Genomic DNA, 27,500 nt, shown 5'->3' with positions numbered 1-27,500 from the left:
ATATCTTGCAACAGCAGTGGATTAGCCATCTTACATAAGCAGAAATTCTATACTCTGATCTCAACATGGCAAGACATGCAATTCAGCTACAGATATCAAGTCCCATCCATCCATCCATCTTCAACTGCTTACTCCTTTTCAGGGTCATGGGGAAGCTGGAGCCTATCCCAGGGAGCATCGAGCACAAGGCGGGGTACACCCTGGACAGGGTGCCAGTCCATCGCAGGGCACACAATCACACACATATTCACACACCCATTCATACACTATGGACACTTTAGACACACCAATCAGCCTACCATGCTGATTGCAATCAGCCTACCATGCATTTGGACTGGAGGAGGTACCAGGGTACCGGGTAAACCGGGGTACCTGAAGGAAACCCCCGCAGCACGGGGAGAACATGCAAACTCCACACACACAGAGTCGCGGGAATCGAACCCGGACCCTGGCGGTGTGAGGCGAACGTGCTAAACACTAAGCCACCGTGCGCCCGATATCAATTCCCTTGCTATAAAATATATATAAATAAATAAGAGGAATAATGGAATGGGGTATGCACTGTTACAGTGTCATTCTGTACCCTTCCATGGCATTTCATAGGCAAGTTTGCATTGGTTACAGAACCACTACAACTAATTCGCCAATGCAATGGTTAAAATATTAAGCGGTCCGGATTCAGAGCAACTCCACTTAGAATAATCACAAGCACAAGTTTGTATGCGAGTACCTGCAGGTGGTCTCAGTGAGGGGCAGGAGAGGAATGACAGTGTTACTGCGACACTTACAGAGTGGACACAAGTACTCCCCATTCTCTACATCGTAACTGGTTTGCTCATGCAGCCACTGCGCATCCTGACTCTGGAGTGTCTCAAAGTATCTGTAAGAGAAAATAACTCGAAGATTAAGAGACCATTATTTGACAACCTGTCAAATTTCCATGAGCTTTATATGTACCATGCAATCACAGAAATGACTGAACTGGTCAGATCTATTAAGCAGTGACAAGCAAACTGATCCACTGAGCTGTTAAGCTTGACATGGATGTAGGATTGACGTGGGAACACCATATACTGCTTGTAAAGCTCTCCGAGGTAACCTTATTCTTCAGGAGTGTAAACTGTTGGACAGCACTCCCCTCCATTGAAGAACGGGAACATATGAAAAGTATTTTTGATTGGGAGGCGCACAGCACACGGCGGAATCTGACGTCCTCAACGACCGAGCATTGCTGATTACCAACCGTAACAAGTTCCATCACCTGATTTCTTTAGCTTTTGATACTCACTGCACTTACTCCTAAGGTCAGATCAGGTTAACGTTCTTTGCTTCCCCATGAGGCACAATAAGTTTACAGACAGTCGATGTTCAGCTCACTGTATTGGGACAAAAAAAAAAAATCTGCAGATTGCATATTTAAGCCAAACACATCCAATTTGGATCTACATCTTATCGATCACCACACATCCATGAAGACTTTCCTGTACATCACAGATTAGGTTTTTGACTTTTCAGTCACAAAACATCCAGAGTGATTGATTAATACTAGCTAATTTATTTGTAATTGCTCATATAAAGGTCATATTTTCTAGACAAACTATTTACTGTTAGCTGCTGATTCTATTGCCTATATCCACAAACATTTGAAAGCAGCAAAACTTTTTATTTGGGATTAAGTAGAAGGCTGTCTAGAAGTAACATTTTGCCCAACTCCTCACCTCTGCCAGCAGTGAGAGTGCATGATGTGGCCACAGCTGCCGGTATGGGTACCAAAGGACAGGTCAAGGTGCATGAAGAGGGGATCATAGCTCTCTGTAACGCACGTGTATCCTCCAGAAATAAGCACACTGGCTACTCAAACCTATCCAATTACTTGACTTGCACTCTGTAAACCATAACCTTACCTGGATTGTGAGGGGGTCTTTTGCGGTTCCTGGACATGACCGTAGAGCGTTGGACAAAGGCAGCGAGCACCATGGCGGTGCCATCAGGTAGGATCTCCTTTGTCCCACACAGTCTGCAACACACACACACACGTAGATTTAAGCTCTTCAACACTTTAAAGGGTGATGGTTAATATGTCTGTGGAATAGAAAGTTGCTCAAAGTCTGACCTCCTTGTGACAGTGCCCTGTTCCTTCACAGGGAGGTGCAGCAGCTGTGCACTCACGCATCGTTTTAATGCTTACCACCATCTGTGTAGAAAAAGATACATAATTTAGGAAAATACTTTTACAAGAAAACGATACAGCAGTGCCGTTAGAACTACATGCACACACAATCAAAGGCTTGCAAAACTAAGCAGATGTTCAATAGAACACATTTGTGCACTAAGAAGTATATACACACACACCATACCATTAAATACTGAAGATGCATTACAATTTTACTAACATTTAATTTGCCTGTTTCTCTTCAAAGTACATACTACAATACATCATTAGCCTTGGCCTACACCATGGCCTTTATATGTACATGTTCTGCCTGGTGCAGGTGTCCTGACAGTTTTCACTATATGGAAAATAAAATGCATACATCACAGTGCATGGAAGTTCAGTTTGTGTAGTAAGCAATCCTTACATGTCATTTAAATATTCATGTTGACATACAGTTTTTAAGTAATACGCACAATAAGCCACATCAAAACACCCCTAGGGCCACCTACAGATGATCAGCAGCAAAACCGCTTTGTAACAGTTTTATCTGAGATACAGGCTGATTCTGGGTGTGGCCCATAATGACTAATTGGCCTTCTAAACACAATATTCAAACTTTACAAAATGTGGTATACATGGACAACAAGACATTGAGTAAGCATGTCATGTTTCATGGATTTCTGATGCTCTGAGCGCCAACAACAATTTTTTAAATATCAGCCATTTATATCAATGAGAATGAGAGAAGAAGGCCATAACACTAATGTTGTACACCAGAGGGAGCCACATGATAACAAATCCTTTCAGGTCTCATAGTTTAAAATCTCTGTATAAATAGTTCAATTGGTCCACTATGCATAAAATTCATTATAGTTTCATAAAGTTTAATAAAGTCTAAAACCATCTAAGCCTAATCCGTTTGCAAAAGAAATCTGTGATCTTCAAAATACCTTCATTTTTATTTATCCTAAATACTGAAAACATATTTGTTAAGTTGCTAGACATGACTGAATGTATTGCTGTCCAATTAAAATGAAGACAGTATTATTTGTATATTGTAATATAGTACATAGAATAATACTTCCATGTAGAGACACTTAAAGACTTGTATTATATTTGAAAAGAGACATGGTCAATCGTATAACTGTACACAAGCAGTTTGTGCTTGGATCCCGATAATCACCGCTTGCGGCTATATCTGTATGTTGTCTTTCTTGTAAGGTATCCTTGAGTGTTATGAAAGGCGGCGACAAATAAAATTTATTATTGCATAGTTCTCCCATCTGACCATGCAGAGTCCATCGGTGGTGTTGTCCCAGTAATAGCAGCTGGCTGTGTGTAGTGCCGTGTCAGTCTTCTGTATTATACCCCACTACCAATGTACTTAAATGCTTTTCCATGTCTGTTTTTTTTAAATGAGAGTGTGCGCTGTGATACTCTCTGTCCACTGGTTCAGTTTGTTCCGACTTTAGTTCAACCCTGACACCTTCACATTCATCAGGCACTTAAAGAGACGTTTTAGGCTGAGCTGGTGCTTTGGGAAATAGTATAGACACTGGCCTGTGCTCTGTTTCTGTGAGCAAGGGGTCTCACTGGGGACACTATTTGGAATGCTATTGTGCAGCTGTGCCTTTCCCATTTTGACTCCTGTCCTGGAGTCAGGATCACACTGCTGGTACTGGCAGTGTCCGGCTCTTTTAAGAACTCACTTACACATGACATGTCACTCACTGTAGGCCAATCAGCTACCCATTACCATTCTGTTTCTTTCCAACAAAAAAAGCTTTTTAATGCATTAAAACTTGTGTTGTGTTTCGCTAAAAAGGAATGCTGCATCCATGGAATTGTCATTGCCATATCATGGCACATAGGATTAAAACAAATGCTTCATTTCTCCATATGTTGGTTGTAGCATTTTAAGAGGTATTAAAGCACAAGTGAGGCGTAAGAGGCTGTGCTACACCCCGCACATCCAGCAGAGGACAGCAGCAGTGCACCGCAAGAGTTGCCGTGTGGGGGAACTCGGTTACCCAGAATACTCCAGGCTGATTAACTGGGATTACCTGTACTTGCCAGGCCGGATGCTTAAAGCCAGACTTTGAGGCCACTCTTTGTCATACCTTTGTAGAGGGGAGAAAAATTGCCTGATGTGGGAACTACTGGGGAAGGGAAGTTGGGTCAGAGCCACTCAAATGGCTCAATCAGTGCGTTTACATGGACAACAATAATCCACTCTTAACCCGATTAAGACCATACTTTGATTAAGAAACTACCATGTAAACAGCAATTTTTAATTATTTTATTTTATTTTTATTTTATTTATTTTATTTGTATAGCGCTTTTTACAATAGACATTGTCTCAAAGCAGCTTTACAGAAATATCAACATGGTATACAGATATTAAAGGTGCAAATTTATCCCAACTGAGTAAGCCACTGAGTGGCGACGGTGGCAAGGAAAAACTCCCTAAGATGTTTTAAGAGGAAGAAACCTTGAGAGGAACCCGACTCAGAAGGGAACCCATCCTCATCTGGGTAACAACAGATAGTGTGAAAAAGTTCATTATGGATTTATATGAAGTCTGTATGGCCTTAGGAGCAGCCGTAGTCCCAGCAGTCTGGAATTAGAGAAGATTTGAGCTCCATCCAGAGGCAGAAAGGATCTGGATCTCTAGTATCTCCATAAATTCATGTGGGGCTCGGCGAAAGGAGAGAGGGAGAAAAAAGATTATTATGACTGCGAAGTAGTAGAACAGAATCTAGTCAGGGTAGGCTTGAGTAAACAAATACGTTTTAAGCCTAGACTTAAACACTGAGACTGTGTCTGAGTCCCGAACACTAATAGGAAGACTGTTCCATAACTGTGGGGCTCTATAAGAGAAAGCTCTTCCCCCTGCTGTAGCCTTCACTATTCGAGGTACCGTCAAATAGCCTGCATCTTTTGATCTAAGTAGGCGTGGCGGATTATATAAAACCAAAAGGTCGCTTAGATATTGTGGCGCGAGACCATTTAGTGCTTTATAGGTTAATAAAAGTATTTTATAGTTAATGCGAGATTTTACTGGGAGCCAATGCAGTATTGATAATATCGGTGTGATATGGTCGTACCTTCTAGTTCTAGTTAGGACTCTAGCAGCTGCATTCTGGACTAACTGGAGCTTATTTATATTCCTACTGGAACATCCAGACAGTAAGGCATTACAGTAATCTAATCTAGAGGTGACGAATGCATGAACTAGTATTTCCGCATCATGTAGTGACAATATGTTTCTTATTTTAGAAATATTTCTGAGATGAAAGAAGGCTATCCTAGTAATATTATCTACATGAGCATCAAATGATAGGCTGGAGTCAATAATCACTCCAAGGTCTTTAACTGCTGCACATGATGAAACAGAAAGACCATCCAGAGTAACCATGTGATCAGAAAGATTACTTCTAGCTACACGTGGGCCTAATAAAAGTATTTCTGTTTTATCAGAATTAAGTAGAAGGAAGTTAGTTAACATCCAATGTCTAATGTCCTTTACACAATCCTCAGCTTTACTAAGCTTCTGTCTGTCCTCTGGCTTCGCTGAAACATACAACTGTGTATCATCAGCATAACAGTGGAAGCTAATTCCATGTTTACGAATAATTTGACCTAGGGGTAGCATATATAAAGTAAAGAGCAGTGGGCCTAAAACAGAACCCTGTGGAACTCCAAAAGTAACCTCAGTACGCATGGAGAATTCACCATTTACATCTACGAACTGATAACGATCGGTCAGATAAGACCTGAGCCAGGAGAGGACTGTTCCCTTAATACCAACAACATTTTCTAATCTATCAAGGAGAATAGTGTGATCTATAGTATCAAAAGCTGCACTAAGGTCGAGTAACACAAGCAGAGAGACACAACCCTGATCGTAGGTCAGTAGAAGGTCATTTACTACTTTAACTAATGCTGTCTCTGTGCTATGATGAGGTCTAAACCCTGACTGATACATTTCATGAATGTTATTCCTATCTAAGTACGAGCATAACTGCTTTGCTACAACCTTTTCTAAAATCTTAGAGATGAAGGGGAGATTTGATATTGGTCTATAGCTGGACAATTGAGACGGGTCAAGATCAGGTTTTTTAATCAAGGGTTTAATAACTGCTAATTTAAGTGATTTAGGTACATAGCCAGTGCTTAGGGAAGAATTGATTATATTTAGAAGTGGTTCAATTACTCCTGGACAAATCTGTTTAAACAAACATGTAGGTACGGGATCTAGTATGCAAGTTGATGAATTGGCTGAAGAGATTAATGTAGCTAGTTCGGTCTCTCTAAGTGAAGCAAAATACTCTAAACATTGATCTGATATTGCTACATTGTCATGTAATGGGTTTGTTACAGTACTGTCCGGTTTTAATTTAATGGCCTGTATTTCACGTCTAATATTTTCAACCTTATCGATGAAAAATTTCATGAAATCTTCACTGCTATGTAATGATTGAGTGTTTCTCTCTCTAGTGGTTTTATTCCTAGTTAATTTTGCTACTGTGTTGAAAAGGAATCTAGAATTGTTTTTGTTGTCTCCTATTAAGGCGGAGAAATAGATTTTTCTAGCATCGCCAAGAGATTTCCTATATTTCAGTAGGCTCTCCTTCCATGCTGTTTGAAATACCACCAGTTTGGTTTGATGCCATTTACGTTCTAATTGTCGAGTTGTCTGTTTTAAGGTTCGCGTTTGATCGTTATACCAGGGTGCTAATTTTTTTTCTCTAATTATTTTCCTTTTGAGTGGAGCCACTCTATCTAGCGTGTAGCGGAGTGTTGACTCCAAGCTTTCAGTCGCCTGATCGAGTTCTATGTGATCTGACGGTGATCCAAATCTAATTGATGTTTCTGCGAGGTTATTTATGAAGCTCGGTGCAGTAGCTGATGTGTAGGTACGTTTTACGCGGTAGCGAGGCGAGGTGGAAATATTATGATCAATTCGTATTATGAACGAGATAAGATAATGGTCTGAGACAACTTCAGACTGCGGAAGAATGATAATATTTTCTATACTTAGTCCGTATGTTAGTATGAGGTCAAGAGTGTGACCACCATTATGAGTAGGCCCGATTACGTTCTGATTAATCCCTACTGAATCTAAGATGGACACAACCGCTAATCTTAGAGGGTCTTCCAGGTTATCAAAATGAATATTAAAGTCTCCGACGATTAATGCTTTATCTACAGACACAACCAGGTTTGAGACAAAGTCTGCAAATTCACTAAGAAATTCAGTATATGGCCCTGGGGGTCTGTAAATAATAATTAGAGGAATTGACTTATTTTTTGTGGCTACATAACTTATACTGGTATAAAGAATTTCAAAAGAATTAAATTTATGCTTAGGTTTTTGTGTGACGACTAGATTTTTACTATGGATGAGACCAACACCTCCTCCTCTACCAGTTGAACGAGGCTGATGTACATAACTGTATCCAGGAGGTCTGGCTTCATTTAATGCTATGTACTCGTTTGGTTTAATCCAAGTTTCTGTTAAACACATTAAATTACATTCCTGATCAGTAATGATGTCGTTAACAATAAGAGCCTTAGACGCAAGAGATCTAATGTTTAATAGTCCTAGCTTCAGATCAAAAGTGCTGGCTGTGCATTCAATATGATTTAATTTTATGTTAATTAGGTTACGAAGATAGACTTTCCGAGATTTTCTATATATTTGTATAGCTCGGGGAACAGACACAGTCTCTATAGTATGTACTACCGGTGCCGGATTTTTAATTGAACATTGATTATACTGAATGTTGTTATTATTGGAAGATGTACTTACGGTAGGCAGTCACTTGGAGTGTAGCGCCTTGGAAATGTTGTCTGATAGCAGTTCCGCTCCAAGGCTGCTGGGGTGCAGGCCATCAGGACGAAACAACCTAGGACGCTCCCAGAACAGATTCCAGTTATTGACAAACACCAGATTCTGCTCATTACACCAAGAGACTAACCAATCATTTAATGCTAGAAGTCTACTGAACTTTTCTGCTCCACGTCTGTATGTGGGAAGAGGTCCAGAGACGATGATCTTCGCGGTGGGTGATCTGCCTCGTACCGTCTCGATCAGGCTGGAGAAGTCCCTCTTCAGAACCTCCGTCTGCCGCAGCCTGGTGTCGTTCGTCCCCGCGTGCAGCACAACCGCTCCAATGCGCTCGTCCTTCTTCAGGATCCCGGATACCTGCGCAGCGACATCAAGGACACAAGCACCAGAAAAACAGTGTGTGCGCACCTTACCTTTAGATGAGGCTACACGGACGTTCCGCACAATGGAGTCCCCGACGATCACAGCGTTGGGTCTGGTCTGGCGGAGAGGGGCGAAGCGGTTCCTGGTTGGAATCTCGAACACCGGAGGTGGAGAGGGTCCAGCCCGCGCCTTCCGCCGCTGGTTCACCCAAGGCCCGAGGTGTGTTGGCGCCGGCGTGACGGAGACCACGGCTGGGAAAGTCCTAGGTGCACGGTCCCTGCACAGAGAAACACATGGCGTAGAGGGGCTGGGAGTGGAAATACCACGCTGTGTGCTTACCTTGGATATATGGGCAGAGGCACAAGATGTTTCCAGCGCAGTTTGTCGCTCCAGCAGCTGGGCCTGCTTGTCGAGTAGGCCGCGGATCTGCTTCTCCACATCCTCCAGTTCCAGCCGCACCATGTGAAGCTCGAGCGAGTCCTCATCTGCACTCAAAATGGGAGAGACAGCAGACATGTTTTTTTTTTTTTTTTTTTTTTTAACAGAACAGCGGTAAGTGAGAAATGTGAAACGTAAACAAGGCTAGCGGTAGGTGATGCTAGCGGGCTACGGGCTACAAGCTAGTCGCGGATGTAAAAAAAAAAAAACAAAAAAAACAAAAAAAAAAAAACCAGATCAAATTTAGCGACAGCGCAACGTTACGATTGTTTTATCTAAAGTAGTGTCAGTTATATTTATATAACGTAAGGTAAATAATTTTAAAGTATAGAGATTAGAAGAAATTAATGTAATAGCGTTAGCTCGAAGGGTGCTGCTTCCTCAGTCACACTTCAGGTTGCCAGGTTTGATTAATTACCTTAATCAAATTAAGCTCTAATCGAATTAAGACAGGTGGAGTATTCCTGTTTTAGTCACATTATGGACGTGTATTACAGACATGTAAACACTTTAATCACATTATTATCTTAATCAGAGTAAGGTCAATAATTAGATTACTGCTGTCCATGTAAACGTAGTCAATGCCAGGTGCCCCCTCAGGAAATTCTTTGAGGAGGGGGCTCACAACCTAGGTAAAATCATCTCCCACCCTCCCTGCTCCACTTTGGTTGCTCTGCTTCCTTACTCAGCTGAGGTCATTACTCCGCTGCCTGGTTCCACTGAGGACATCCCCTACCCCTCTGCTCTGCAGAAGATACCATTACAGCTCATGGCCTCACCACTCTGTCTCTCTGCTCTGCCTCCAATGTCACTACACCACCGTGTAAGGCCTGACATTCAGTGTATTCTACGTTACACCCATACTGTTCCTCATTATCTCAATATCATTCAAAAATCGACTGTTCTGTCTCAGATGAGTGATGAAGTTGATTTTGAAGCTGTGTTTCCTGATATTGGTGTTGCACTTCCACCAAAAAGTGTCAGTGAACCTAGTAATCATTTCTACATTTGAATATGATCATGAGGCACATGGCACTCACTTCACTTATTCTACAGGGTTCGGCAGGGATTTGATTCAACCTACTAAAGAGTGGAGAAGCGGATACCAGAACTTTGCATGCTGCATGCCCAGTTTTTGTAGGCAGTACGTGGGGTAAGTTTCCAGTAAGCACCTCTGCAGAAAATGCTTGGCGTATTTGGTTATTTTTATTAATGTACTCAATTTTACTGAAAATTGGAAACAAAATCAGTGCTCACTGATATCCAAGTAACTTCATAAATCTTTTGTAAATATTTCTTTTAATCTTTGATTTAGTTGCCAATAAGTGGCTCTGCTGTCGGGGACAAGAGTTCAGGAGAAGGTGCACTCTGTCCAGGTCCGACTGAGACTGAAAATTGAAACTCTACCTAACTCTACCTCTCTGTGTTTGTGACCATTGCACTGTATTATTTAAATATTGAGACTTGTGTTTCGTATACATTGTATTACATATCCATAGCACACCGTATATAATATATATTTGTATATTTTCACACATTACTTTATTCTATTCAACAGTCTACGGTTCAGAAAAATAACAAGTCACTCAAACTACACTGCTGCAAAGAGACTGTAACTGAACTAAACTAACAAACATGTCACTGCAGTGAGACCCACATCAGCACAACAACAGGCCACATCAACAGCAAAAGAAACCACCACGTAACATGCAACACTGTCCGATCCAGACACGTCATCCATGCAAATCCTAATTCAACATTAACTATTCATCTTATTCTAATGTGAAGGACTCAACACATCTGTAATAGACAGAAAATATGTTACAAAAAGTTTGAAAATAACTGTAGACTAATATTACCATCAAATCTTACTAATTATTCATCACTGGACATAGACAATGTTTAAAGAGAAATATACAGCAAATTATTCATCATTGTGCAACACAAATACCTCACGCCAAAAGAACTCACGCTTACACTGCTCAACTTAGTAAAACAGCAGTTACATTATTATTATTATTATTATTATTATTATTATTATTATTATTATTATTATGTATTTATTTATTTATTTTTTGCTTTGAGTTCATTGCAATCGTGACGCAAGTGACCAGTTGGCATGGCAACATCAGGGCACATAAAGATTTATAGACACATACAGGAATCAAAGATACACAAATTAGTGATTGTTATTCCAGCTCTTTTCAGTGAGTCAGTTCATTTGGCTCAGCAATAAACTCCCAAACGACTCTTCATTCAGTACGACTAATGGCTTTTATAATTCAGCCAAATTTAGCAATATTTGGTGGATGATTAGTATGTGTGCACATATATCACTTAACTTGTTCAGTGTAGGCTAATTATACTAACCTTTAATTGTACATCATTTTGGATTATGTTTCGCATAAAACCTTAAATAATATAAAAACAGACATTATTACCCATGTGTATTAAGTGTTTTATTTAGCTTGATCTATCGAAAACTCAAACCATTCCAAACAAACCACACTCACTACACTGCTGGACTACAGGTAACAGCAGCGCACCCCTCACTCACATACTCCAGTTTTAATCGAAGGTTCACATTTCAAATTCCTGTTGGAATCTTTCTGACCATGTTCATGTACAGTTTGTATAAGATTTAGTTCCACTTATTCCTACTGATTATTGTGAAATGTTTAACAGAGGTACAGTATATTTTGAGATGTTTACATAACCTTTGAAAATAAATTATTGGTTTTAACTTTGCTTTCTGTTTCTGTTGTAGATTTTTAGCTTATTTATTAAATGATCTGGCAGATAGAAAATGGGAGTGAGAAATTTTTGGTAGGTTTAGTATTGAGCCATAAGTTTTAAAAAAAATAATGTTGCAGTGGCACGAAGCTCAGTAGAATTTTCTGCCATAAGTTTAATTTCCCCAAAGTTCTATGATTTTGCTGTAGCAGTGACATTGATTTGGGACATCCATCCATCCAGCCATCCATTTTCTGTACCGCGTATCCTACACAGGGTCGTGGGGGAGCGTGGAGCCTATCCCAGGGGACTTTGGGCACAAGACAGGGGACAGCCCTGGATAGGGTGCCAACCTGTTGCAGGGCACAATTGCACACACACTCACACACATTCACACACTACGGATCATTTGGAAATGCCAATCATCCTACAACACGTCTTTGAATTGGGGAGGAAACCAGATTACCTGAAGGAAACCCCCGAAGCATGGGGAGAGCATGCAAACTCCATGCATATGATAGTTGTTGTTATTGTTGTTATTATTATTATTATTATTATTATTATTATTATTATGAGGATCCCGTTGTGTGCTGGAGAGGCTTTTCCAGCCTGTCTCTCTACCACACCTTAAAGCATCTTAACATCACATGACAACAAATGAAAAGAACTATCAGGAACACCACAGAGGCTGCTGAGAGAGCTTCAAGAAGGCTCTGGAGGGTGATCAGCAATTTGGACACAGGCCAGGTCCAGGGAGTCTTAGGATTAAAGACCCGAAACACCCAGTGACTCCAGGTCCCATCACTAATGTGTCCAAAAGCACATTGCAAGATGTATGGAAAAAACATGATAATATTAATAATAAAAATTCATTCATTAATTCCATAAAAATCAGAAAAGTTGGCTGGACTAGAAAAAACATGCACAATGACCATCCAAGCTGTTTTTTATTTTATTTTTATTTTATTAATTACATTATTTTTGCAGACCCAGCAGATACAGTCAGGTTCATAAATATTTGGACATTGGCAAAGTTAGTATTTTTAAAAATATATATTTTTACCGCAGTATATTGGAGTGGAAATAAAATAATATCAATATTCATTCTTTCATTCCAACTCCAATATACTGTGTTCGACAGCTAAAATAATAACTTTGTCAAGTAACGTAGAGGAAACGTTAGCATTGTCTGTACACCAAAAAAAAGAGAGAACCTCTATGTTATGTTAGTATCAGGGTACTGGTATTGCACCTCCCCATAGTCCACCTCCTCTGTATTAAAGGTCATTTTAGATAGCAACTATAGAAAATATAGTAGTTTAAAAAAAACAACACCCTACTACACACTCGTCTCCTCATGCTGCAGGTGCACACTGGTTTTGGCCTAGTAGGGCGAGTAAGGGAAATTGAACACAGGTTATTGGGAAAAAATAAAATGTAAAGCAAGGCAATGCTCCTAAGCATACCTCCAAAGTTGTAACAAAATGGCTTAAAGACAACAAAGTAAATCTACTCGAGTGGCCATCAAAAACACCCTGACCTGACTCCCAAAGAAAATTTGTGGACTGAAGTGAAAAAGCATGTCTGAGCAATGAGGCCTTCAAAACACTTCTGTCCGGAGGAATGAGCACAAATTACAGCAAATCGTGAGAAGCTTGTGGAAGGCTACCCCAAGTTCAATCAATGAACAGGCAATACCACTAAACACTAACAAAGTGTATGTAATTGCTGTAAACATTAAGCATAAGGGTTAATAATCTGTCATCTACATATGTTTATAGTTGAATCATTTTCAGACATGGTTTGGTAATTCTAGACAACATGGTTCAGGTTAATTGGGAAAGACTGGAAATACAGTAAGTGAAGAAAGGAAAAGTGAAGGGATTTACAGGAAGAGATGCATGAAACACCTCACACCTATGGTTAAATGATGGGTTGGTGGTTAAATTATGGACTGATGGATTTTATCTGTATTAAATGGTGTTTTTATGAAACATCATAATAAGCAGGGAAATGAGGTAGACTGGGAAATATAGAAGTTGCCTACTACTTATTTGTGGAGGCGGGGTTTGGTTGAACACCAGTTTGTGAATGGAGGGCGGAGCCGGGGAAAAGTGAGTGGTAAGGATCTACACCTGTGCAGGATTTTGTAACAGGTGTTCTGTGTTTCAATGAGCAGGATAAAAGGGGGAGAGAGAGGACAGACACAGGACAGCCATGTGTCTAGATATGTGCATAGTGAAATAAAATTCCTGAAAAGAGACATAAATAGTGAAGGAAAATAAAGAACTGATTTTTGAGCCTGCCCCCATCTCCTCATTTTCAGTCCACCCATATGCAGAGATTTTTACTTAGTGTACTGTGTTCACGTAACCATAGAGATTAAAGCTGTTTATTTTTAAATCCACATTCATACACAATCTTTTATAGAATTCACTGTAAACAGATTATGTTAAAACACACACACACAATTAGAAAACATCATTAAAAGGTAAGTAGCATTTACAATTTATTTCTTGCCATACCAGCATACCATAGAATAAAAAAAGTAAAATAAATGAGACAAAACCAGCATGAATTCATAAAATGTATGTACACTAAATAAAACTCTCTGTATATTCAGTATTAGGCCTATTAAGTAATGTTCTATAAACATAACATAACATTTATTAGAAACATAACATTTCTCAGTCCACCTTATTCCACTGCTTCTTACAGTGTTTCATAAAAACACACACTGTAATGCACAGAAAATCCATCAGTGCATCATTTAACCATGCAGCCATTATATCCTTTTACTTTTCCTCTCTCCACTTATTGTATTTTATGACTGACAATTAACCTGAGCCATGCTGTCTAGAATAATCAAACCTTCTGGTAATTTCCAAACCAAACTAATGTTCTGCCTCTTTTGTTACAGTAGCACACCTTATACAGTAGCGTGTACTGATATTATAGCTAGAACACCACCATGAGAGAATTACTATTAACTTTATCACCTTAGCAACACTACAGTTCAAAAGTTTGGAGTCACTCAGAAATTGCCTTGCTTTTGAATGAAAATCAGAATTTTTAAAATAACATTGATCAGAAATACAGTCATTATTATAGCTGGATTTTTAAGGGAATATCTACGTAGGCATGGAAAGGCCCATTTTCACCAACCAGCAACTCCTGTGTTCCTGTGGCACATTGTGTTAGCTAATCTGACATTATCATGTTAAAAAGTTCATTCATCATTAGAAAACCCTTGTGCAATGATGTTAGCACAGCTGAAAACTGTTGTGCTGTTTAAGAAAGCCATACAACTGGCCTTCTTTGGGCTACTTGAGAACCTGGAGCATCAGCATTTGTGGGTTTGATTACAGTCACAAAATGGCCAGAAAGAAAGAGCTTTCTTCAGAAACTCATCAGTCTATTGTTGTTTTGAGAAATGAAGGCTGTTCCATGTCAGAAATAGACAAGAAATTGAATATATCTTACAAAGGTGTGTAGTAATCCCTTCACAGAACATGACATGAATGAAGTTGTTACTTCTATCATGCAGTTCCACTGCAGTGGCTTAGTAGGTGGCTTTGTACTCAACCTATTTGCATTAAAGGAATTAGATATCATTTTATATTAACAATATTTTTTCCCCTTCATATATTGAAGCCATGGATTTCTAATAATTTGACAATTATATGAGTGTATGATATTGACCCATAGAGTAGATACAAGTAAAAAGCAGATGCAGTTTGTCAACTTTGCTCATTTATTTATCATCAGTAACCACTTCATCCTGCTCAGGGTCGAGGAGGATCCAGAGTTTATCCAGGATTATTGGGCAAGAGGCAAGAATATATCTTACATCAGTCCATCACAGGAGACCACGGACACACACACAGACACAGAATCACAGACTCATTCACACCCTGGGGCAAGATAGCATAGGAGATCTACCAACCAGTAGGTCTATGTGTGGTGGGAGAAAACCTGGAGGAATCCTGCACAGACGCAGGGAGAAACTGCAGTTCCACATAAACAGTATCCTGAGCTCAGGATCGAATCAGGGAACATGGAGCTGTGAGGTAAACTGGTCTACATGAACCATACTCATACACAATATATGGTAAATCCACTTGGAGGAAGGAGTGGGGAGGATTCATTCATTAATAATTATTAGGGCTGCAACTAACCATTATTTTCATAATCGATTAGTTGGCCGATTATTTTTTCGATTAATCGGATGGGGCGGGGCAAACTTTCAGTACCATTTCTTCTTATTTGAAATAAAATCCACAAACTGAGTTTTACTTCAGACTAAAAGTTTACACAAGTGTTTGTCCAAAACAGAAAAGAACCCAATACACACACACACACACACACACACACACACACACACAAACTTAAACACCAGAATATATATTATTAATTAGGACTGTAGTTTAATTCAGTGCTTTTTGTGCAGCCATGAAAATAATGCATAAATACTATAAAATAAATTATATAAAATTTTGTGTTTGAATTAGACATTACAGATCTTACTCACGCTACACTCTGTATCAGCGCGTCTACACCGTGCGTGATCGCAACGCGGCCTCGTTACTAACACATCACTTCCGTTATAATAAACGACAGAATTTACACTGCAAGCGCGCAGATACAGCATATAATGACAATAAACTTAAATTAAACTAAACCTTTTAAGCAGCGTGCACCAGTTTCCTCTGCCCCTTACACACAGTGGATATAAACATAACTTTGTGCTCCGCGGTGTTTAATATAAAATGCTCCCTGCATTTCTGATTTTCTTCCTCAGTCACGTGATGATTTCTCCTCCATCTGATGGAGACTGACGTTATGTTGGGAATAATAGGTAACGCTGACAGAGAGTAAACTGGAGAAAGTCAGTGTCGGTGACTCTGAGTGTCTGCTAATGCTAGCGTGCGTATGACGTCATGCGTCATCGTGACTTATACTACCGGTTAGTAAAAAAATCGCTAGTGATACATTTGAGATGATATTACCTTTCTAAAATCCACACAGTAGAGTATACAGACAGTAGAGTATACAGTGCATAGTGTAAATGTACAGTACTTAATTTGGGACAGAACTTTAGTATTTACTCCCCGAAGCGTGTTTTCTGAACAGAAGTAACGTAATGCACACCATCTAGTCCATAATGACTTTTTGACTTTTTTTGACCCAGTGTAAAATGTTAAAGAGCTATCTCTATATCTCTAGATATAACCATGCGGTATGTTAGATTCAATTCAATTCAATTCAATTTTATTTGTATAGCGCTTTTTACAATAGACATTGTCTCAAAGCAGCTTTACAGAAATATCAACATGGTACACAGATATTAAAGGTGCGAATTTATCCCAACTGAGCAAGCCACTGAGTGGCGACGGTGGCAAGGAAAAACTCCCTAAGATGTTTTAAGAGGAAGAAACCTTGAGAGGAACCCGACTCAGAAGGGAACCCATCCTCATCTGGGTAACAACAGATAGTGTGAAAAAGTTCATTATGGATTTATATGAAGTCTGTATGGCCTTAGGAGCAGCCGTAGTCCCAGCAGTCTGGAATTAAAGAAGATTTGAGCTCCATCCAGAGGCAGAAAGGATCTGGATCTCTAGTATCTCCATAAATAGATGGTGGTATGCTGTGTTCAATAGGACTATGTGAGCAAAAAACAAACACTGAAATCTAAGAATGTTTTTTTTTAACAGATAATTAGTAAAAATGTGTCCGCACAGGTCTGTTAGATTTTTAACATATAACAGGTAGTGCAATAATGGAAAAATGGTATAAATGTAAACATAACACACTATGACTGAGTATTCAGCAAATTAGCTTATACCAAATATGATCATAGCAGTTATAGTGATAGCAGCCAGGTAAAGTGTATATAAAGTGAATATAGTGACAATAAATTAGATCCTATGTTTTTTTTATAATACAGTACAGTATAATTCAGTTGTTCTATTAGTGCAATTTCAACCAAATACAGTGAAGTGTAAAAGTTTGTACCCCCTTTTGGTTTCTTTTGGACAGAAGGGTGTTAAATGTCCTAAACACTACAAAATTTGACTGTAAGTAGAAGTTAATTTTATTATCAGACTCAGATATCCATGCTAATATTTTTAATACTGCTCATTACTGTTAAATGACTTGAAAGAGTCAACACATCGGATGGTCATGGCAGGACCTTGATTTTGTGGTCAGTAAACCAATTGTGTGTTGATTTTGATGTATGTTTTGGATCACTGTCCTGCTGGAAGATCCAACCACGGCACATTTTAATCTTTCTGGCAGAGGCAGTCAGGTTTTTATTTAATATCTGTTGATATTTGATAGTCCATGATGCCATGTATCCTAACAATATGTCCAGGTCCTCTGGCAGAAAAACAGCCCCAAAACATTAAAGATCCACCACCATAGTTAACTGTGTACATGAGGTACTTTTCCATATGGTTAGGGTGAAGTCAGCTAACATGGGCCACTTTTTGGTAAATGATTTATAATGCCATCAAATAAGCTATCATGTCTCATCATCTCATCAAATCATGATATCTAATGATATTTTTATAAATTAGCATGGGCCTCTTCAATATAAATTTCTTTTAAAAATATGAAAAAGTATAATTGTTTTAAAATTATGAGGGTTAGAGTATCGGCAGGAACCCTCTTGAGCCACAACACAATGTTCAGGCAAATTGGGCCGGCTGTTCAGTTAAAATGGGCCAATATAAAAAGATAACAGGTAATTTCGACTGAAATCATTTTAATTTTAACAGTAAATTGATAATATTGTGTTCAGTGTGCCATAGCAGCAACACCGTAAATATATTTCATTTAATAGAAAGCACATCTTCTCCACAGCTCTCGTGGTACAATGAGTTGCACTGACAACAGCACACCCTAAATGTTCCCGCTGCATTGAATGCTGAAGGACTGTCATGGTCTCTCCTTTCTCCCCAGCAGTAACCTCTACACAGGGTTTACCCACCTCCCCAACCACACGAGTAGAGTAAAACTGGTCTTGTAGGCCAAATACATCACAATTCCACAGATGTGATGGAACATCTCTGATTGCAAGTTCCTCCAGCAGGTCTTCATACTGTGGAAACCACTTTCCTAACACACTACATTGCTGTATGGTTCAAGCTGCTTGGTTTGTTTCCTGCTCTCCAGGTCCTCCCTCAGTAGAGTAGAGGTTGATGGTAAACTAACTGGTTTCTATTCCATTATTATTTGTAGTTCCTTAGTTAAATCTGTGACCATAGGCACTTCTACTGTTTGTTCTGCATGTTGTTTTAAGTTCCTTTCTCCCCTTTTTCCTTTAGGGCCAGCCTGTGTTGGGGTTAATGAAAGTCTGGCTTTCCCCTCTCTACCGAACCCCCTATTTTCCCTTACGGTCCCCACATAGGAACCCATAACAGGTTGCGTACTCGGTTTAAGAGGTGGAAACGATTCAGGGTCATTGAAGGATTCAGCCAATGGGGTGAGTGACTTTTTTGGCATTTCTGTTAACATTGATTTCAGGGTCTGTGCTGAACTCGCTGTGAATTTCTTTCTATATCTTGTTTTGCTCCAGGTTACTGCGCTGTTGAAAACCTGAATGTCCAATTCCCTTATTTCAGACAAAATGGTTGCTATTACTTCATCGTAGTGTTCTTTTAAGATCTCTATATTATTGTCCATCCACTGTGCTGTGTTTTGTTTGACCTTTTCCAGTGTTGACTGGTTTGGAGAAGGTTTAATGAAAGATGTGAATTTTGTGACCTGTCTGAACACACTTGGTGGATAAGGATTAGCCGGTGTTGTGGCCGCCAGAATTTCTGAACGATGTAGAGCCTGTAACAATTTGAAATATTTTGTCAATGTTAAATCTACAGCAGTTTTTGATTTGAGACACCTTGAATTTGGTTTTCACTTACATTTGCAGGTTCCCTTATCCGTCCAGAGTCAGCCAAGACTTTAAATCTGTTGTGCAATACTACAGACATATTGTTAAAGTAAGTTCACTTTAAAAAGGAAGAAAGATGGAACAGCCTGTGCAAAGGGGAAGAATGAATAGGGGCAGAAAATCCTTTAAGATGAAATAGAATTCAGAAAGGAGAAACAGTCAAGGAAATTATTCAATCAACACAACACCAAATCAGAAACAAAACACATACCTGTGTATGTATAGGGAAAAATGTAGAAGTGATGCCATCTGGTGGATGAATTAAGGAATCATTCCTTTGATGGACATCTTGGAACATGTGCATAAAATACGCCTTGTCTTTCTTCACAGGACTGCAATTTTGAGGTCTGGGTGAGCTACTGGCATAAAATGGAGGAAGAACATCCCAACAGGAGAACAGGAAAACTTTCTTTGCAAAGTTGTATATATCCTTTTCTCTTCTTTGTTTTCAGTGTGCACACTCTTTGTAGACTTTACGTAGAAAAGGATTGTACTTACTCCTTTCAGGGTTTGGTCATCGTTGTTGTTTGAGGTTTAGTAGAGCTCCTTTCCTCTCTGGATCCCATTTAAAAAATTCATTTATTTATTTTACTAAACATATTCCAGGGCTCCAGGCAAAAAACAAAATCTTGGAGCCATTGGTTCCTAAACCCAAAATATTTATGTGCCAAATCAAATTTTCAGGAGCCAAAATAGTGATGTCATATGACATATGATGATATCATTGTTAAATGGCTACCTCACATTGCCTTTTCTTTCCCTTCTGTACTGTCTGCCTTTGTTTACTCTGCCTCCCATAGTTTACACAATGTATTCTTTACATACACAATATGTGCAATGTTCAGTACGTCATATAATAATAATAATAATGAGTCTTTATTGATCACATATACATTACAACACAGTGAAATTCTTTTCTTTGCATATCCCAGGTTGTTAGGAAGTTGGGGTCAGAGCACAGGGTCAGCCATGATACAGCGCCCCTGGAGTAGAGAGGGTTAAGGGCCTTGCTCAAGGACCCAACAGTGGCAGTGCTGCCCCCATCTTGAATTATATTACCGTAAATACTTAAATGTGCAGTCATTTGTTTCTTTTTTTTTTTAACTTTTTTATTCATTTCCTGCTTATTCAGGCTCAGAGTCATGTAGGCTGCATTGAATTTTATTTTCAATTCCCTCATCTCTTTTTCAGTGACTTTATCACTAGCACGTTGCACTGCTTTCACGATTGGGGTGGCACGAGGGGCAGACCTAGCAATGACACAATCCCTGCCGTTCTTATGTTTTTTTTACTGTCTCCATGCTTCTTTACGGTTTCTTTTTTAAAATGACTCGAACTGGTAATGAACTCTGTTTTACCAGCAATATCTTGTCCTGCTTTAGCACAAAAGGTGCAGTACATTTTCCCTTTGTCATAATGTAACCAGGTGAACTCTTGTAGCCAAGCTGATTTAAACTGTCTTGTTGGGATGAGAGCTGCAGAGACGGGAGAAGACTCAACTCGCTGCGCTTGGCTGTCATCATCTGTAAAAGATTGCACACCGATTGAAACGGGCTGGGATGACTCAAATGTCACTTGAGAACTTTCACTGGTTGAGTTGGTCTCAACATCGTCGGCATCTGATGTAGAGGAGGCAGGGTTTGGACAGGCAGGGAATGAGGAAAAAGTCTGATATTTTTCTTGTCAGCTGACTAACGTTAGTTAACTACGCAGTTAGCTAGCCTACATATAATGGATAAATTCACATTCTAACCAACTAAACCACATTAAACTAAATTAAACACCTTTAATAAAAAGGCTCAGGCAGGGTTAGGTTAGGGGATGACTCAACCCAACACTCATTGGTGTGGGAGGTGGCACAGGCACAAAACCTTGTCCTTCATTCTGTATATATTTCTCTATATGTATTTAACATTCTATGAGAAAATATCAGTTGTATAAAAAAAATGGAACAGAAATTATATAATTTTTTTAATCTATATATTGTGTTAAAAACGAATTCTGCCACTTTAAAAAAAAAATTAATTTTCATGAATCTCATGAAAATGAATCACATGTAAATGAATCAACATAAATGAATCACATGAAAATGTATCACTTGAATATGAATCTCATGAAAATGAATCATACGTAAATGAATCACATGTAAATGAACCATATGAAAATGAATAAATAAATTAAAGACTTTAAAGAAAATCTGTCTAAATGTAAGACGTTTTAGGTGAGGTTAACTATTGGGGGTTGGAGGATCAGTTTAGAGAACATATTATTTGTTTCTGATGTTTAAGTTCAGGGTTAGGGTTGGCCCCTAAGTTTCAACATTGGAAAAAGGAGTTTTTATTGGTTAAAAATTAGGTGATTAGAGTTTATTGTTTGGGTAAGCCCCTAGATTTCAAGATAAAAGATCAAAAGATTTCAAGATATTACTCTGTGCGTGTGTGTGTGTTTATACAGAGGCTGAATGTGTTGGCCACTCTTGGGTAACTTACCCAAAATACATCAGAGCATCATCACAGCTCTCATTACTGTGGATGTCCACGCCAGAGACATCGTCATGGAGCTCGTCAATGAAAGGGTACAGACAGCTACACACCTTCTCTTCAGAGCGAAGGGAATCATGGGTGTGGTCAGATCTGATTGGTCAGAAGCTGTTAATAAATCTTTTAAAAATAACTGCAGCTCTGACAGCAGTGCATATGCAAATCAGTTCCCAGGTTTATACAGTATGAACGCACTCATTATAAACTATCCACGCTATATCGTCAGCGAGAATGCTCAATTCGTATACAATGAGATCGTATATATATCACATGTCTTTGTGTATGTGTTCACGTAGGTGGACTCGAGCAGTAACTTTGAGTGGCAGAGGCAGCTGTGCTAATACTGGGACGTGGATCTGGATAACTGCGTGGCCAGAATGGCTCTGTATCAGTACGTCTACGGATATGAGTACCTGGGAGCCTGCCTCCGTCTGGTCATTATCCCGCTCACAGTAAAGACGTGTTAACAATACGTTAAGAATTCATAATGCATAATGTAGTGTAGTGCATATTATTATAATAATATTTATTTAACTACTATGCGTAATGCATTACGGAGGCTTTATAACATGCTTCGAATGCGTTTATCGCTCGTTATAGGCGTGTGAAAGAGTGAAGTCTTAAAGATACGTTTGTGTGTGACCTTTCCATCAGGAACGCGTTTAATGTAAAAAAAAAAATCTTCTTGGAAATGACATGCTTGTGCTTGTTTGTGATGGTTTTTAGGACCGATGCTACCTGTGTCTGATGGGTAACACCTCGAATAACATGTGTGTAGAAGGTGTGAGCTTGATCCTTTCACCGTTAGCCAGACAGAGCGTCTTGTTGTTGTCCAACACGGAGGTAATTTTCTCAATCCACAGGCACGTCCACAGGTACGTCACTCACCACCCACTTGTGCGTGTCGGCGATGTCACTGCCGAGAGACGGTTTGATGGTACTCCACTCCCGTGTGAGAGGGTCGTCTTCACCATACAGCTCGTCCATGCTCACTGACTGCGGGTTGAGCACGTCGGTCTCGATGGGCTTGTATAAGGGATTCACCTCGCAGCCTTCTGTCTCGTGGAGGGTGCGCAGTGCGTCAGCGAGGGCACGGTACGCTGTGGTTTTACCGCCTCTCGTAGGGCCCACCAGCAAGACGCCCTGGTGCACTAGCATGGTCTCGTACAGCTGGATCACCTTGGCGGTCATGCTGGAGACGGGCTGCAGGGAGCGGGCGCATAGAGCTGCCTCGATGTTCGACTGAAGCGCGCCGTAGTCATGCTCGGGGACGCCCATGCCAGGAAAGAGGTCCGACAGAATACCGCTAAACGCACACAAGAAGGATTGGATTGACTCGATTGACACTAGGTTCAAGATTTTCAGATTATGGATGTTCAGATGTTCCAGGATTCTTTACTTTTCATCTGGTATAACATTACAAGGTGCTAATGTTATATACTTTAAATGCTTTAAAAAAAAGTTATATAGTATATAATTACAGCTTTTTAGTTGCAAAGAATTTGCAAATGTCAGTTAATTGTATTTCCTAATTTGTCCTGGAATTTCCTCCTAGTGCCTGATTCCAGTGATCCTGTGATAATGACCTTTGATACTCCATATGTAAGCTTTGGCGTTCTTTACTATTTATCAATTTATTTTATTTTAAGTTCTGCGTCATCCTTGAGTAACTTGGGCAGGTTGGAGTATCGTAGCGCTCTAATCAACACCACGTTCTCACTCAGGTGTGGGTTCTCTCGCATCAGAGACCTGGAACACACACACACACACACGCACACACACGCTCGATTTATTCCAGCAAGACATCTGTTACATTTATAGATAGTTTTAATTAACAATTTAGAAAAAACAACGGATGAATCTAATCTAATCTAATATGTTCACCCTGTTCGTAGACGGACATACCCGGCCATGACAATAACAGAGTTGACGACTCTCATGCTGAAGTCGTAGTGGTCCTGCCGGGAAAGCTGCTTGCTGCACAGCTTATACAGCTGAATCATCTTCTTCGCCAGAGTCTCACTGGACTTGAAGCCCTCAGCTCACAAGTCCACCTACAGCAAAAAAGACAACATGAAACAGTTCTGTAACACGCCAGAATACATCCGTTATTGCGTTCATTACATAATGTAATGAATGACGGCACCCGAGCACACCTCTGCGATGACGGCGTGGTCGGGCACAATCATGGAGACGGATCTGAAGCGGCCTCCAGGTTGTCCCGGAGCTCGGTCCTGCCTGCGTAGCCTGGGTTCATCGTGATTAAGGCAGCTTCCTACAAGTGGAAGCAAGGGAAATGATAACGATTCAAACCCTTGCTAATATTCTGAAATCGATTGCAACACTGAGTGAGTCTGTTCCAAGAATCGATTCAGCACAAATCTCGAATTAAAGGTTAGGGGAACAACCCACAGTATTAAGTACATAGGATCATTATCATGATTAACAGGGCGATTCCTAATACCTGGTGTCAATTCGTAGATACCAGGTAATGGGAATAGAGTCGATTCAAAGGAATCAAGCTTTGGAGTCGACTCTATAGTCATTGTGAATATGGAGTCAACTCCAAAGCTTGATTGTGGGGGAAGCATGACTGAAGAACCTTGATTTCTCGGTTTGGGAACAATCCCAAAGAAATAGTCGGGAGACGCAGAGCGTTTGGCATCGTTGTGACAAACGCTGAATCTCACAGCCTTTTTTTTTTAGTTTTTAATTATTCATCAACTAAGACACAAACCCCTCGTTTATTCCTTCACTTTCATCTTTCACTACTTTTTTTATTTTACATTTTGTTCTGATTCTTTCCCCCTGAATGTCTGGCTAGAACTTTCTAGAACTGGGAGCTAATGCTAAATTTAATGTTCTGTTAGAAAAGACAGCTTGATGTGTGGTTTTATTAAATTCATTCAATTTAAATATCTTGTCTTTCTAAGAAAAACTGCTGATTAAGCAATGCACTATACCATATTCATAAGAAAGTAGAACGTTGTATTTGTTATTTGACGTTTGTGTAAATTCAATACGTCGTTTTCAGCTAGTGATTAAAGAATTGGTTCATGAGTCATCTTTGTCAGATATGCTGGTGGCGCTTTCTGATTTTAGTCATTTAACCATTCAAAAGAGTTATTTGTGTGTGGAACAGTGTTGCATTGCACCCGCGAATACCTGCAACCTGGAATGGAAAATAAGATTTATTTTGTTCCAACACTTTTGTTGTTGTTGCTGCTGTTGTTGTTGCTCCAAAACTGAAAAGTGTTACAATGGAAGCAGAAGTAAGTGTAGCTTCTTAAATTGTGTAGTGTAATGCAGTGTTTTTCAATCTTTTTTGAGCCATGGCACATTTTTTACATTGGAAAAATCTTGCGGCACACCACCAACCAAAAATGTTACAGAATGACACTCTGTAGCCTAATACAGTATATATAATTACAATATAGTTTCTCAATTTATTTATACTCACTCAGTGTGAAACCTGGGCCTGTTTAGATGAACACAAAGCCGATATCCTGGCAGGAATTGAAGAAAGGCATACACGAAGCTCTTCTTCAACAGCTTTCAGTCTCTCTCTGTTTTTAGTTTTTATAGCAGTTAGGCTTGAAAAGCTCAGCTCACACACATATGTTGTGGAAAATGGGAGCAATGTCAAAACTTTGTTGGCCGGAATGGGGAATTCCTTGGCAGCAGTCAACCAAAAACTGTCCAAAGGAAGTTCAGCAAATCTTAGCTTTAAACCACGATCTTGTTTCAGTTCAGTTAGTTCCTCCTGCTCCTGTAAAGTCATGTCCTTTCCAACAGCAGTCAAGGCATTCAGTGGAGGCTGAAGAGAAATAAAATGACAACTTCTCCTCAAGAATTTTCAGATGTTTAACTATTACCTCGCACAGTGCAGCAGGGTGATCTTGCCGTTCCTCTGTGAGTGGGAACATCTCAAGGTTGGCACTTTGCACATGTTGTTGCCAGAGGTGCACCTTTAAATGGAATCCATTTATTTTATCCATGCTTGTAAGCAGGTTCTCATTTCGGCCTTGCATCCGTGTGTTCGGTTCATTCAGATGATGAAATATATCTGCCAGGTATGCCAGCTTTGCACACCACTCATCACTTTCAAACAGATTTGAGTAATCAGACCTCTCATTTGTCAGAAACACTTTAAGTTCCTCCCGCAGCTCATACACACGGGCCAGCAACTTGTCACGCTACAACCATCGGACCGCCGTATGGAGCAATAAGGCTTTATGCTCCGCTCACATTTCCTCACACAAAGATGCAAATATACCTTTTCAAAGGTCGTGTCTTTACAAAGTTCCCTATGCGCACAACATCATCCAACACAGGAACTAGTTCTGCTGGTAAAGTCTTTGCAACGAAGGCCTCACGGTGCAGAAAACAGTGTGTAACAATAAGATCTGGGTTTCTTTCCTTCACTCTGCTAACGAAGCCTTAGGTGTGCCCGACCATGGCTGCAGCTCCATCAGTGCAAACACTTGTGCAATTTTCCCACGTAAGTCCTCCCTGGTCAAGATATTCCGATTTGACCCAAAAAATTTCCTCCCCTGTTGTTTTTTCTGGCAGTGCCTTACAAAATAGGAAGTTTTCTCTAATGGCATCTCCATCCACAAAACGCACATTGGCCAAGAGCTGAGAATATCCGTAGACTCATCAAGTTGCAACGCAAATTTCCTACTGATGCGTATCTTTTCCAAAACATGGCTTTCGATGTCTGTAGACATGTCATCAATACGTCTGGCGATTGTGTTATCTGAGAGCGGGAGTTTAGATATGTCTTTAACCGCGTCAGGGCCGAGCATCTCGTTGACAGTGTCTTTGCGGGCAGGTAGTATTAACGTCTCTGCCACAGTGTGGGGCTTTTTTCATTTAGCTACAAGTTCAGCAACTAGCTTTGAGGGCTTTCTAATTTACCTTTGTGGTTTTTCTCATTAATGTTGCCTGTTTCGGTGCTTTCACGCAGGCAAACAAAATAGTCCATCGGCTTGTTTTGAAGCGACGGGTGTTTCGTTTGGAGATAGCGTTTAAGCTTGCTTGGCACCATGGCGCTATTGGACTGCTTCTCGCCACACACCAAGCATAATGGAGTCGGGGTCATCTCATCGCTGGTGAAAGTAAATCCTAACGAAAGATAGCTTTCGCTGTATTGCCTCGAGCTCACCGTCTTTGCTTTCTTTTTACCACCACTCATACTAGGCCCTTCACCTGAGTCACAATCTTGTCCAGGGCCCAGTTCGGAGTTTGCATTTTTCCTTTTTAAAAACTTCTCCATCACTGCCACCACGACCTGTCGCATGCGTCACTAATTCTCTTGTCTCTAAGAAGGTAGGAGGCAATTACCTGCTGCCACCCGGACGAATATTACATTACTCTGCCAGTCACTATATTACAGCACAGACACTCAACAATGGCTTATTATTTGCAGATAATAATGAATAAATTTTAATAAAAAAGAAT

General features: G+C 39.9%; 3 protein-coding genes across 5 annotated transcripts in view; all 3 read right to left on the bottom strand.

Moving 5' to 3' along the window:
• Positions 1-599: 599 nt before the first annotated feature.
• LOC128614088 (E3 ubiquitin-protein ligase UBR2-like) lies at positions 600-1,831 on the bottom strand. Its single transcript, XM_053635382.1, has 2 exons — positions 1,719-1,831; positions 600-880 (listed from the first exon to the last, which is right to left on the bottom strand). Exons 1-2 carry the CDS (start codon positions 1,790-1,792, stop codon positions 703-705), a joined length of 252 nt encoding a protein of 83 aa, XP_053491357.1. The 5' UTR covers positions 1,793-1,831; the 3' UTR covers positions 600-702.
• A 2,652-nt stretch (positions 1,832-4,483) lies between these two features.
• The window catches only part of LOC128614058 (uncharacterized), a 367,857-nt gene continuing 344,840 nt past the window's right edge, over positions 4,484-27,500 (bottom strand). For 2 of the 3 annotated variants that reach the window (XM_053635332.1, XM_053635333.1), the window contains one exon: positions 4,484-8,857. In XM_053635332.1, coding sequence (XP_053491307.1) covers positions 7,980-8,857 — 878 coding nt within the window. In that variant the 3' untranslated portion in view covers positions 4,484-7,979. The remainder of the gene's footprint in view (positions 8,858-27,500) is intronic. The other variant, XM_053635334.1, reaches the window with a different exon arrangement.
• On the bottom strand, positions 21,598-25,636 carry LOC128614070 (dynein axonemal heavy chain 6-like). The gene is made up of 4 exons (XM_053635362.1): positions 25,498-25,636; positions 24,194-24,312; positions 23,943-24,091; positions 21,598-23,786 (listed from the first exon to the last, which is right to left on the bottom strand). The coding sequence occupies exon 4, from the start codon at positions 23,313-23,315 to the stop codon at positions 22,890-22,892; it is 426 nt and encodes a 141-aa protein (XP_053491337.1). The 5' UTR covers positions 23,316-23,786; positions 23,943-24,091; positions 24,194-24,312; positions 25,498-25,636; the 3' UTR covers positions 21,598-22,889.

The sequence above is a fragment of the Ictalurus furcatus genome, chromosome 10 (genome assembly GCF_023375685.1).
Source record: "Ictalurus furcatus strain D&B chromosome 10, Billie_1.0, whole genome shotgun sequence".
Classification (NCBI taxonomy): domain Eukaryota; kingdom Metazoa; phylum Chordata; class Actinopteri; order Siluriformes; family Ictaluridae; genus Ictalurus; species Ictalurus furcatus.
This window is presented reverse-complemented; position numbering and strand designations above follow the sequence as displayed.

Coding starts and splice junctions, on each gene's coding strand:
- LOC128614088 (XM_053635382.1), bottom strand. CDS start 1,792: ATGCACCTTGACCTGTCCTTTGGTACCCATACCGGCAGCTGTGGCCAC. Junction 881..1,718: donor CACTCTCACTGCTGGCAGAG/GTGAGGAGTTGG, acceptor TTTCTCTTACAG/ATACTTTGAGACACTCCAGA.
- LOC128614070 (XM_053635362.1), bottom strand. CDS start 23,315: ATGGGCGTCCCCGAGCATGACTACGGCGCGCTTCAGTCGAACATCGAG.